The sequence below is a fragment of the Symphalangus syndactylus genome, chromosome 4 (genome assembly GCF_028878055.3).
Source record: "Symphalangus syndactylus isolate Jambi chromosome 4, NHGRI_mSymSyn1-v2.1_pri, whole genome shotgun sequence".
Lineage (NCBI taxonomy): Eukaryota > Metazoa > Chordata > Mammalia > Primates > Hylobatidae > Symphalangus > Symphalangus syndactylus.
In genome coordinates, this window is record NC_072426.2 from 100726315 (window position 1) to 100740571 (window position 14257).

Here is a 14257-nt window from a genome sequence, read left to right on the forward strand (position 1 = left end):
CAAAGTCATAGCTCCTTTCCCCTTCTATTTCTTCAGGAATTTTTCAGAAGTTCTAAGAAGAGATCTCAGAAATCAGATGTATCTTTAGCCCCACATCAATGTTGTTCAGATTGAGATATAGTTGCCACTGTAACTGCATATCCTATAATTGGCACTTTTGGACTCCACTTGTGGCCTTGTTGGTGGAGAAAAAGAGCACAGGGAAGGTACTCACGACCACAGTAGACGTGGAAGCAGACGCTGGGCTTGGTCAGACGATACACATAGTAGCCTCCAGGGCAAGCCTTGACCTCCACCGTGGTGTTCCAGAGACAGCAGTTCCCATTGAAGCTGGCACAAGCCTGGCGTTGCACAATGCCATCACCTTCTAGGGGGTGGCTGCCATTGAGCCAGACAGGTGCGTGGGTTCCACAGTGGTTTTCTGGTATGCAGAAGGTAGGCATGGCATCTCCTGCCATGCCCGTGAAGTGGTACCACTCCCCATTCACATGGTTGTCACATAGAGGAGGACCTTGAGACTCATCCAACTGGTGGTCAGTGTTCCTCCAGGGCTCATTCAGGCTGATGTAAGCAGAACAAGGATCTAGGGCTGGAAATGAAAAAGATACCTCAGAGTACCTGGAGTGTTTCAGATCACACCACCAACAGCCCAAGTCCACCTTCTTGGTCTTGCATTTGGACATTTTTGAATTCCAGAGAGAAATTAGTTAAGGTCCTAAAAAAACAGCTGTTTAAGCTTCCTCGGGTTGATTTAAACATGTTGCATAAATGCCCTTTTCAAAATTATTTCACATCTAAAGTTAAGTGTTAGCATTGAACTGAATTTTTATCCAGAGTAATTATTTGATAGAAGGATAGTTGTTCAGACCAAGGGAGGTTAGGATTAAAGACTCACTGAACTCTGCACAAGTCAGACCATACTCTGAGTATTTTGTTCATACCTGGAGACTGTATTATTATTATTTTTGAAACAGGGTTTGGCTCTGTCGCTCAGGCTGGAGTGCAGTGGTACAATCATGGCTCACTGTAACCTCCGCCTCCTGGGCTCAAGTGATCCTTCCCACTCAGCCTCTGAAGTAGCTGGGACCACAGGCGTATGCCACCACACCTGGCTAATTTTTGTATTTTTTTTTTTGGTAGAGATAGGGTTTTGGCATCTTGCCCAGGCTGGTCTTGAACTCCCGGGCTCAAGTGATCCTCCTGCCTCAGCCTCCCAAAGTGCTGGGATTACAGGCATGAACCTGGCACTCAGCCGGAGACTGTATTTGATGAAAGTAATTGACAAACTTGTTCAGAGAAAGTTGACCAGACTTAGAAGGGGTCCTAAAAAATATTTACAGGAGAAGTTGAGAACTATCGTTTTGAAAAAAGAAGACTGAAGAAAACGCATATTAGTTTTAAAAAACGTGGAATAGGCTTGTGGAAGAGGAACTAGCTATTCTGTTACAAGAACAAAAACGAATTATGGAAAAGCACATTTCAGTTCAGCTATCCAGTCATGGAGAGGCTGTGTCACAGTGCAGTTAGCTTCCCAATCCTTGGAAATTTTCAAAAAAATATTTGGCTGGCCATTTGTAAAGAAGATTATAGGTGGAATTTTGCATTATTAGAAAGTTTGACTTGATCAGGAATGTGTAAAAGCTCATTCCACTGAAAAGAAAAAGGCCTCGAGCACATGTCACCTACTTTGAAATACACAGTATACTAGCATGTAGTTACCAGAAATATTCTCAAAGTGAATTTTAGTATATATTCTACCAGCTTATTGAAAATACCAACAACTTTGTGTATTCACAGTTAACCATGGCATTATTATCCTAGCTGTCATATAGTCAAGTTTCTCAGGCATACATATTTAGTGCATAAATTACAAGGACAAATATCTCAACCAAAACATTTTATTGTATGTCATGAAAACATTGAAAAACAACATTTTGGCCAGGTGCAGTGGCTCACGCCTGTAATCCCAGCACTTTGGGAGGCTGAGGCGGGTGGATCATCTGAGGTCAGGAGTTCAAGACCAGCCTGGTCAACATGGTGAAACCCCACCTCTACTAAAACTACAGAAATTAGCTGGGCGTGGTGGCACGTGCCTGTAATCCCAGCTTCTTGGGAGGCTGAGGCAGGAGAATTGCTTGAACCCAGAAGGTGGAGGCTGCAGTGAGCTGAGACCACGCCATTGCATTCCAGCCTGGAGGAGAGTGAAACTTCGTCTCATAAATAAACAAACAAATAAATAAATAAATAGAAAAAGAACATTTTAATGACTAAAGAACCAATATCTCCAATATTCTCATTGCTCCCCTTAACTCTAGGGAAACTAATTAATGAATCAACATAGGTAAATTGTCCTTATGAAGAATCTATGAAACCAAGAAATTCTAGAAAGGAATATTGGCCAGAGAGTACTATATTATCCTTCTTAATGCACATGAGGTTGACTTACGTAACTGATATCGTAGGCAGGGAATTCACATTAGGGCCAGTACATTTTGTGGGCAGGGAATTCAGTATTAGCAAATACTGCACAAAAATTAAATATGAATGGGCCATGATCACCAAATCTAACTTGTCTAGAAAATACTTCAGATTTTTCCAATCTACATATCCACAATTCAAAGTTAAGTTTACTCTCTAAACTTCAGTCACATGTAAAGAAAAGTGTAGCCCACTCCAAATGGCCTCCAAGAAAACATGACAATTTAAGACAAGAAATAAGTGGGATATTGCATTTTCTGGAAATAACACGCAGGGTTGCAAAGGGCAGAAACAACCCTCTTTCTTTAAAATGCCCCTTATGTATCTCGGCTGAACCCTAGACCATAATCCTTTGAGGGGAAGAAATATCCTCAGATTCTTTCTCCCGTCAAAAGGGACAAATTTCTTCCTCCTTTGCTCTCCCAGCTGTGGCTTTTTCTCACAAATAAGGTTTCCAGAGCAGTTTCACAGGTGATTATAGAGTCATAGAAATATTTGATTCCTCTCCTTGGCTCTAATTTTATAAGAAATGGTTAGATACTTAACTTTTAATCGCTTCTACAGAAACTCCTAAACCTCTCTCAGTAACTATTTCCTTATGTATAAAGTTTTTCCTTCAAGTTAAATGTCATTTCTTGGGCTGTTTGCTGAAAGTTCACTTCCTCCCCTGCTGTAGGGGAGATAGGGTATGAGGAGGAAAAATTTATCCACTATCTTTTATAACTAACTAAATAATACATATATATTTTTAAAAGTTAACCATCCAATACTTTCTGACATTTAATGTACCCATCCCACTCTACCCCCTTTTAAGGCAGCAATCCAATCTAATAATCTGGCCACTGGTCTTATATCCTGTTTTTAATCTCAGCGTGAAGCCCAGAATCTGGTATTGCGCACATTCATCCTAAAATGTTGATCTATACATCTCAATGCGAAGGCTTCAAAAAGAACAGCTTCCTGGCCTGCCAGAAGCTCCTCAATGGTTTGCTAAGATGCCCACTTGCCAGCTGCCCCTCTGGCAGTCTTCCACCAGGACCACGCAGGGCCAAGGGCAGGGAACCATGTCTGCGTCCCCACCCTTTCGCCCCAGGGTTGAGTCCTCCAACCCTCCAGTTCCTATCTGGCAGACAGCCACCCCTGAATCACAGCCCCCTTTCGACCCTGTGCCTGAGCTTGGTCGGGAAGCGCCCCCCCTTTCCTGCTCCCTCCTCTTCCATCCTCCTCCCTCATCACCCCACTTTGCTTCCCTCTTTTCCATCCCTTCTTTTCCTTCTTCTCTCACTTCCCCTGTCCTCTCAGGACAAATACCAGCTCCAGTCCCCAAAGTTCCCCCTTTATCATGCTTCTGGCATTGAGCCAAATATCATCCTTGAGGAGCTGGGGGTTGGAGGAAAAGATCTGGGAAGGGCGAGGGTATATGGAAAGAATGGGGAATACAGGAGGTACTAGAGGGAGAATAGGTAAGGAGAAGGGTGGGAAGAAAGGGGAGTGGAGATTTTTGGGAGGACAACTTTCTGAGCGACCCTTGGGTTAGTTATTGGCAGCAGATAGGGGGTGATTAATGACAGGTAGCTCAAGTATATTTTTTTGGAATAGTTTTGGATTTACAGCATAATTGAGATGATAGGACAAAGAGATCCCACATACCACACACCCAGTTTCCCTTGTTATGACACGTTACCTTTAGCCATACATTTACCACACATTGGCATGGTACCTTTGTCGCATTAATGACCCACTATTGATACCTTATTATTAACTCAAGTCCACACTTATTCAGACTTCCTTAGTTTCCACCCATGTCTTTCTGTTCCAGGATCCCACGTTACATTTAGGTGTCAGGTCTCCTTAGGGTCTCAAACCACCATTTTTTATTTTTATTTATATTTATATATATTTTTGAGATGGAGTCTCCCTCTGTTGCCCAGGCTGGAGTGCAGTGTTTCGATCTCGGCTCACTGCAACCTCCACATCCCGAGTTCAAGTGATTCTCCCGCCTCAGCCTCCCAAGTAGCTGGAATTACAGGCATGCAACACCATGCCCATCTAATTTTTTGTGTGTATGTATTTTTAGTAGAGACGGGGTTTCACCATGTTGGCCAGGCTGGTCTTGAACTCCTGACCTCAGGTGATCCACCCACCTTGGCCTCCCAAATGCTGGCATTACAGGTGTGAGCCACCGTGCCTGGCCACAAGCCTATTTTTAATGTGTATCCTTTCAGGTACTAGAGCAACCGTGAAGAAATAAACCAGGGTCAATTAAATACTGAGCTACTCAAAAGTGTCAAGAAGGATGGTTCTCTCCGTCTCACCCCCACCCTCTGTTCCAGTTAGAACTCATATTCTACTAGAAAAAGAGGCAAGAGAGAAATCTGTTAGTAACTGGAATTGAAACTTTTCTTTGCCTGATTGGCCGGTTTTGCACCACGCCTGAGGAGGGAGACAATTTAAGATTCACTTGATCTGTGCAAAAAGTCTTATTTTCTGATATAAAGACTAATGAGTTTGGTTTATCCAGATCTGTGCCCGTCATGGCAACAGAGCTTTCAGTCCCTTGCCTTCATTAAAGAAGAACTCTACGCTCAACTTTAATTTTTTTTTTTGGCTCTTCAAGTTGGAACTATAAAAGTGCCTAGAACACAAAGAAGATAGAATTATTTTTACATATACTCCAGGAACTCTTTAGCTAGTGAAAGCTGTGGGATATGGCAGATCCATGGAAATTTTGGATGTCCAGGCAAGAGGCTAAATGGAACATGTAACAGAAATTCTCTGGAAATCTATTTTCAAGGATTATCAGGGACTTTTCTTACAAGATTCTAGAGCTAGCATTTAAGGTACTGGAATCTAGTTCTTAATCATCTGTACATTGTAGCAAATTGCCACAACAAAAAGTGCATTGTGCCAAGTTCTTGACATGAGACTCACCCACAGGTGACACGGAGGTGCCTGTGATGAAGAGGCAGGTGAGAAGCAGGAACGGAGGCATCCTTCTGGACCAACTGCCAGAAACACTGGAAAATCCTCTTAATACTGGTCTTCCTTTGTCCCCTTCTCTTTCAAGCACTTTTTTTTTTAAGGCCTCTAGGCTCTCACGAGAAAGACTTTATCAGCACTGGTAGGGGCTTTATCAGAGGAAGAGGATGAGGATGAGTGGGATAAGGTGTCCACAGCTCTGGCCTTGGCCCCAGAGAGAAGCACTGCTTTACACTGTCAACAGGGTTCCTTTATTGATAGTTTTCTTTAGGAAAAAAAAAAAACCACAACTCACAATCCCTCATCCTCCTATTGTTTTCTCTCAAGAATTCCCTGCAATGAAACCCCAGTATCTTATCCAGAAGGGAATTCTAAATGAGGGACATCCCTTCACGTCAAATTCTTGCTTTGTGACTTCTAGGAATTGATTTCACAATGTTGCAGCCATAGCACTGCACACTAAACAAGAATGGATATAGCCAAATCACTGCAACTGTCTCGGTCAGATGGTCGAGGAGCTTATAATAGCACACAAAACAAAGTAGTAAGGACAGGTATGGGACAAGGACAGTATTCTCTTGAAATAAGCTCCTGGGTTTGTTTTATTACGGTCTTTGGCCTCAAAACTTCTGAAAGAAACAAGGTTTAAATTGTGTTTTTACCAATTCAAGCAGCAATACCTCATATTTTTATTCTGTCTTTACTCCCAAAATTAAAAAATGGTTTAATGTTATTTATTTCACTAATTCTCACATTAAGATGGGGTAGGAGCTTAAAATTAGAAACTACTCATTAAATTAACACTCTGGAAAATTAAATGTCAAAATTTCCTGAAGTTTCACTTTTAGACAAAGGAGAGAAAATGTGCTTCTTAGCACAATTTTTTTTTTTCAGACGGTGTCTTACTCTGTCACTCAGGCTGGAGTGCAGTGGTGTGATCTGGGCTCATTGCAAGCTCCGCCTCCCAGGTTCACACCATTCTCCTGCCTCAGCCTCCCAGGTAGCTGGGACTACAGGCGCCCACCACCACACCCAGCTAATTTTTTTGTATTTTTAGTAGAGATGGGGTTTCACCGTGTTAGCCAGGATGATCTCGATCTCCTGACCTCGTGATCCACCCGCCTTGGCGGGATTACAGGTGTGAGCCACCGAGCTCGGGCAATCACTGGTTTTTGACAGTGACAAAAGTACACATGGTCTCCAGAAGCTCAGGGTTTATGATCAAGCAAGGGGTTTCCACTGATCTAAAATTGTAGTTAGCTACTTTATTACTAACATCAGTGGGACACAGGCAATTTGACCATTAACTTATTAAGTTGTGGTTTGATGGCAGCAATGGATGACTCTGCTGTCTCATTGCAGGATAGTGTTGCTAAGTATCAGTGCTTTAAACAGAAAAAACAATCCCCCACAACTTCCTGTGCCTAGGAAGCCATGTGAGGGCTTCATTTGTGTTGCAGAGAAACAGAGGACGTGTGCATGAGATAAACCCAGACTTGTTGCCAGGATTGATTGCTGGAGTCAAGGACTTTCACCAGATAGCCTTTGGTTCTGTAAACAAGAATTCCCAGGATGGTAAGATTTTTTTCCCCCTTATTTCTATTTTTTCCTTTTTAGTTGACCTGCCCTTTCATTTTTTACTTTTTATGATGAAAAATTTCAAATATATATACAAAAGTATAAAGAACAATAATGAACACCCAGCTATAATAATTACTAACATTTTATCAATCTCATTTCATTTACATACCAGTATGCATTTCTAACACATGGTCTTTTTTTTTTTACATAATCATGATGCTTTCATTACAATTATGAAAATTAGTAGTAATTCCTTAACTATATCCAATCCATATTTAAATTGCTCCAATGGTTCCAAATATTCCTTTTATTGCTGGATCGAGTCAGGATTCAAACAAGATTTATATATTGCATTTTGATTGTCACTTAAATTTATTTTTATCAGCTGGGCGCAGTGGCTCACATCTGTAATCCCAGCACTTTGGGAGGCCAAGGCGGGCGGATCACCTGAGGTCAGGAGTTTGAGACCAGCCCAGCCAACATGGTGAAACCCCATCTCTACTAAAAATGCAAAACTAGCCAAGTGTGATGGTGCACATCTGTAATCCCAGCTTCTTGGGAGGCTGAGACAGGAAAATCACTTGAACCTGGGAGGTGGAGGTTGCAGTGAGCCGAGATTGTGCCACTGGACTCCAGCCTGGGCAACAGAGGGAGACTCCGTTTCAAAAAAAAAAAAAAAAAAAAATATATATATATATATATATATATATATATATATATTTTTATCCATAATGGTCTTCCCCCCTCCTTCCATTTGTTGAAGAAATCCCATCATTTGTCCTACAGAATGTTGAATGTTTTGGGTTTGGTGAATTGCTTCTTTGTGGTGTCTTGTAGTCTCTCCTCCCCCATATTTAATGTTAATGCTTGTTCATATGTTATAATTTTTCTAAATTATGTGCTATTAGAATTTATTTATTTATTTATTTTATTATTATACTTTAGGTTTTAGGGTACATGTGCACAATACCCAAAGGACTATAAATCATGCTGCTATAAAGACACATGCACACGTATGTTTATTGCAGCACTATTCACAATAGCAAAGACTTGGAACCAACCCAAATGTCCAACAACGATAGACTGGATTAAGAAAATGTGGCACATATACACCATGGAATACTATGCAGCTATTAGAATTTAAAAACAAAAATACTGTGTTGACATTGAGAGAATTTAATGTACAGAAGGCAATGCTAGAAATAGACCAGTTAGGAAGAGGATAAATCAGTCTAGGATACATCTGAGCTAGAGTAACAATTTGAGAGCTACCAACATATAAATGGTAATTGAAATAGGGGAGGGGGGTGAGATCACACCCATGGAAAATGGGGTCCAAGATGGAACCTTGGGGAAGCCTAATATTAAAGATGTGGGCAGAGGAATAGGACGCTGTAAAGGAGACCAAGATGTAGTCACAGATTTACGAAAGGAAACCCAAGGGTGGAGTCACAGGAGCTGAAGTTCAAGGAGGAGGGGTTGCTCAGTGTATGATGCATTTATAAAATATTAACATTTATCAAATAAGTATTTTTTTTTTTTTGAGACAGGGTCTCACTCTATCACCCAGGGTGGAGTGCAGTGGTGCGATCTCAGCTCATTGCAGTCTCTGCCTGTGGGGTTCAAATGATTCTCCTGCCTCAGCCACCCGAGTAGCTGGGATTACAGGTGTGCACCACCATGCCCGGCTAATTTTTCTATTTTTAGTAGAGATGGGGTTTTGCCATGTTGCCCAGGCTGGTCTCAAACTCCTGAACTCAAGCTATCCACCCACCTTGGCATCCCAAAGTGCTGGGATTACAGGCAAAGTAGGTAATCTTATATTCAGTAGGATTCATTAAAAATAACTTACACATTTATCCTAAGGAAATATCACAAGTGCACCATGGGAAATAAGGAGTTTGGACTCATTTGGGAGAGCAATAAACAAAGGTTGGCAGTGATAAAACTGAATTAAAACTCTGAAGAGTTTCGGTGAAACTGAGCTGTAAAATCTAAGAAGTCCCATTTTTCTGTGAAATCTTTCCAGATAGATTTAAAAAGTCAACCTATTTGTATTTGTTTTTGAAAGCATCTGCCATGTGCTTACCACTGCACCCTGACTAGCAGGATACCACATTAGTGTTAATATCACCTCTGGTTACATCTTTTCTACTCACCAGTCACCATGCTCAGCAGTCCTCCAGCCACTTAGTCTGGTACTTGACCACAGGATGCACTGACGAGTTGTGACGTAGACACCATCTCTGTGCCTCAGTTCCTTTCTCTTTAAAGTGATGGTTAGACTAGATCAAGGGTTCTCATCAGAATCACCAGGAGGGCTTGTTGAACACTTGGCTCCATTCCTAGTTTCTGATCCAAAGGGGGCCAGAGAACTTGCATTTCCAACAGCTCCAGATGACATGCTGCTGCTCTGGGGACCATGTTCTGAGAACCCTTCTACTTTTTCCACCTCTAAAGTCTATGCTTCCTCAGCAAAACTGCATTACTTACACTCAGTAATAGATTTGACAGTATCATTATTTACCTCTAATCCACTATGCTTTTTTTTCTCTATTGTGGTAATATATACATAAAATCTATCATTTTAACCACTTAAGTGTACAGTTCATTGGCATTAGGTACATTCACATCGTTGGGCAACCATCACCACCACCCACCTCCAGAACTTTGTCATCTTCCCAAACTGAAACTCTGTATGCATTAAACAATAACTTCCCATTCTTCCCTCCCTCATCCCTGGCAGCCACTATTTTACTTTGTATTTCTATGAATTTGACTAATCATGTAAGTGGAATCATACAGTAATTGTCCTTTTGTGACTAGCTTGATTCATTTAGCATGTGTCTTCAAGGCTCATCCTTGCTATGGCATGTGACCCAATTCCATTCTTGTATGGCTGAATAATAATCAGTTGTGTACACACACCATGTTTTGTTTATCCATTCGTTGGCGGACACTCAGGTTACTCCTACCTTTTGGCTATGGTGAATAACGCTGCTATGAACATGTGTGTACACGTGTTTGTCCCTACTTTCAATTCTTTTGGACATATGCCCAGAAGTGGAATTGCTGGATCATATGGCAATTGTTTCACTTTCTGAGGAGCCACCATACTGTTTTTCACAGGAGATGAACCATTTTACATTCCCACCAGGCGTACCAAGGGTTCCAATTTCTCACCAACGTTTTATTTTCTGCTTTTTCTGATAATAGCCATTCTAATGGGTGTGAAGCGGTATTTCATGGTAATTTTACCTTTCCTTAATTATTAGTGATGTTGAGCATCTTTTCATGTTTATTAGCCATTTGTATATCTTCTTGGAGAACCGTCCAACTCCTTTGCCCATTTTTTAATCAGGTTTCCTTTGTTGTTGTTAGGTTCACTATACTTTAAGCTTGTCCTACCCATGGTTCGCAGGCCACGTGCAGCCCAACACAAATTCGTAAACTTTCTTAAAACATTGAGGTTTTTTTTGTGTTTTGTTTTAGCTCATCAGCTATCATTAGTGTTGGTGTATTTTACGTGTGGCCCAAGACAATTCTTCTTCCAGTATGGTGCAGGGAAGCCAAAAGGTTGGATACTCCTTTAAACTTCAAATTGTAAGCTCCTTAAAGGCAGGAATCATGTTTTTATTTTCCTTAAAAAACCTAACCATAACAAACACAACCCTGCAAAACTTAACAGAATGTGTGAAGTACGTAGATACCATTTGTTGAATGCAAAAGCGACTTAATATTTTCAATCTTGTAAGAGTTGAAGAAAGAAGAAAGAAACACAAGAAGTGGCTCAATAGTCAAAGACAGGTTTATTTTGGAGAATATTCTGGCTGATTTCGATCAGGAGCATTCTCTCTTACATACTAAGGGTACTTAAGAGTTTAGCGAGGGAGAGCTTATCGCAGGCTCGGAGTGTTTCTGGGTGGAGGAGAATTTTATTACAAGGGTGGAATGTCTGTTCGGAGGGGAGGTTATCTCAGGGCTGGGATGTCTCTGGTCAGAGGGGGCTTTATCTCAGGGTTGGAAAGTTTCTGGTCTAAGGTGTCGTTTGTGGTTTATGGTCATGCTGACATTAGCCATTAGGCTGATGTTTTCTGGGCTGGATTTAGGCGGTTTTTAATCAGGGGGAACTTAAAATGGCGGTGCTTGTCCAAGATGGCGATGCTTCTGCTCTGTCAAACCTTACCTTCTTACACTTTACATGGGGGTGACGGTTGTCTGCGTTAGGCTGCTGTAAGCTGCCAGAAGGCAGGACCACAGCTACAGAGGCTCTTTGAACAGCACCTCATATTGCACTCCAGCAACCAGATATTTAATACAAGTTTTTAAATACGCCTGTGGTGACCTTGGCAGCATGTGATATTTCCTGTTTGGTTACCACTGTAAATTTGATACAAACTCTGAAAATAATGAATACTTAATTTTGGTGCATCTTTGAACAATTTTCTTGAGTCCAGGGGCCCAGATCACTGGGCAATCCAGGTGATTTGATACCACAGAGATTTTTCCTGTCAATCAGGAGATGAGGATTCAGGCTCACTGAGACTGCTGCTGCTGACTTTATTTACGGTTGTAGAGGTCACTCAACCTCTTGGTGGCTCTGGAAAATTAGGAAAATACTGATTATCTTAGGTTCAGGAAGAATTAGTGAAATGCCTATTTTTGAAATATAGGCTTAAGGAAGAGAGCTTAATTTGATAATGATATTTTTATAAAAATGAATTTTAGAAGTAAAAAACTTCCCACCTAGAATCACAGGAAATGTAGTTTTTCTGGTTTTGTTTTAAAGAATGAGATGCTATTGTTCAAAAATTGAATAAGTATTTATTGTTCCAGAAGGTACATTGCTTTTTATACATATTTCATAAATGATACAGGATTTTACACATGTTCAATAGTTTGCTATTTGTTTAAAGAACTTTTCTCCATGTCCTCCCTCCCTTGCTTCCCATACATCCCGAAAAGATTTGCTCATTGCACTGTGCTGTTTCTTCTTAAAACCCTATGCACAAACAGGATAAATGGTTTAAAAATAATTCACACAACTTAACAAAAATAAATGAGGGAAGGAGCTGACGACTGGGGGTGGTGGAGGGAGAAGGAAGTGGGCGGAGGGTCAGGAAGTGGAGACATGCATCCTTTCATTCCGTCATGCCAATGAAAGGGGTGGTGGCAGGAGTAGCAGCAGCAGCAATCCTGGCTGGCCTTCAACCTTTGCAAGGCACCTGGAGTCTGGGTTTGTCATTTAAAGTTTTTCTTTTCATACACAATGATCCCAAAGGAGGAAGAAAAAGAGAAAGAAACTCCTTGCCACAATGAGGAAGGATGAATCACGTGAAAGAAAAGGCCAATCAGTGGTGTGGCAGCCCCCATCATCCTTTCCATCCTGCCCCTACAGCAGTTAAAAACAGGATATTAGACACAGATTCCTTTGACTCTTCAAGCGCAGATGTCATCTGGAAATATGGTAGAAAATGTTTTGACAAAGTATAAGATTAATTCTCTTTCTCTCAATTTAAGATAAGAAAAAATAGGGTGAAGAGAGTGGGCTGAAGGAAGCCCTAGAAATGTATTCCTATATAAAGATAAATTGCACCCTTTGAGATCCACACACTTGGTTTACAACAACTGAAGTGGGAGGGCTCACAAACAGTGTGGAAGTGTGTGTCCTTTGAGATGAACAAAGCCTCCAGACAAGGCAGTGCCATCTGGCTGGCCTGGAATGCTGTCACACAAAGCAGATTAGCAATAAAATTATTCTGGTTGAAATGGCTACAGAGCCATGATTTTTAGCCAATTTGTAAACCTTACATCTTCCTGATATGGTAGTACAGCTGAACACCCCCCTTCCCTCTGATTTGTGTTGTGGAGGGAGAGGGGATTATCAACAGATAAGTATATAAAGGAGGGCAATTTTTCCTCCTGTGAAAGACTAATTAATAAAAAAAACCAAAACAAAACCAACAACCTCATGCAGTGTTGCCAATGATTTTTAGACACTGATCCAGAGCACTGGGATATACAGACATTTAAGAAGGTATTAAGAGATAATCTAAAGTGTCAATTATTAAACAGTTGTAAGTTGGTTCCAATTATCAAATGGAAAAAATGAGTGTAGCCAAGAGGTACAAGTAGGTGGTCAGTAAAGGGATGCAGGAGGGAGAGATCCTGGTAACTCTGCAGAGACTGGGTCCAATTTAAAATAAATGCTAATGATATTTTAGCATATCATGAGAACTTGCTTTTCTGGTATATTTATTTACTCCTATGTCAAAAATAGGGACAGTTAAATTAAAAACAAATAGAGTCGAGTGGGGTGCTGGTGTTACTCTTTTGCTGACTCTGCAAAGAAGATGCAAGAAACGAACACCCCCAGCATTGTTTTCTCTTTATGAATCTCTCAACTATATAACTGCATCATTTGCATCCAGAAACTGAGATACTTGGTTAAGACAATATTCACTAAGCCCTTTGAGCTTATATTCCACAATGCCTGATCCTCAGGTTTTAACATTCCCTTCTTCCCTCAGATCCTTTCTGTTTTTGTTGTATAATTAAAGGTAAAAACGCTCTACCCCCCACATGGCTCCCAGCTTCCACCTGCAATGCTTTAATTAAAAAGGCAAACAGGTGTTCCTTCTGCCGGGATTCAGAGGCTCTTTGCAGATCAATCTTTTTCACCAATTTGTCGGAGAGGCAGATGTACTTGTAATGGGTCTCTCAGTCTCTTAAGGTCCATTTCTGCCTAAAATAGAAACAAAAGGTGAGAAAACTGGCTAGTGAAGCTTTCAATATTACTGTCTACCAAGAAAAGGAAACTGTTCTCCATTACTATGAGTCAGAGAGATCTCAATAACTCTCAAAATAAGAGTGCCTTGAAAGACAAAGCATTTTAACTCACGGCATAGGACAACAAAGGGTGAATCCAAAATGGAAGCTGTCCTTGGCAGTTTCAGCCCTCAACAAAGCCTCCAGAAAAAGCAGTGCTATCAACAGCGTAGGACTCAGAGGCTAAGAATGTAAGGGGCATCTGATACATACATCTTGATGGTGTTTCTCCAGTGAGAAGCCCTTTCACAAGGGCTAAGAGCCAGAACTTTATGCTACTCAAGATTTTAGTTATTTATCCAGTATCTGTTTAAGTTTTTACTTAGCCAGTGAATTTTGGAACAGCGTGTGTAGTCAACTGTAGTACTTTCAAAACTCACACATGCTTGGA

General features: G+C 41.0%; 2 protein-coding genes across 6 annotated transcripts in view; both read right to left on the reverse strand.

Annotated features, from left to right (window-relative positions):
* OIT3 (oncoprotein induced transcript 3) overlaps positions 1-5530 on the reverse strand; it is a 38742-nt gene extending 33212 nt beyond the window's left edge. The window contains exons 1-2 of the mRNA XM_055275806.1: positions 5410-5530; positions 215-589 (exon numbers count right to left, since the gene is read on the reverse strand). Of these exons, the coding sequence (XP_055131781.1) occupies positions 215-589; positions 5410-5470 (436 nt within the window). The 5' untranslated portion in view covers positions 5471-5530. The remainder of the gene's footprint in view (positions 1-214; positions 590-5409) is intronic.
* Positions 5531-11842: 6312 nt separating this feature from the next.
* Positions 11843-14257, reverse strand: part of MCU (mitochondrial calcium uniporter) — a 198730-nt gene continuing 196315 nt past the window's right edge. For all 5 annotated transcript variants that reach the window (XM_055275823.2, XM_063637611.1, XM_063637613.1 and 2 more), the window contains one exon: positions 11843-13783. In XM_055275823.2, coding sequence (XP_055131798.1) covers positions 13706-13783 — 78 coding nt within the window. In that variant the 3' untranslated portion in view covers positions 11843-13705. The remainder of the gene's footprint in view (positions 13784-14257) is intronic.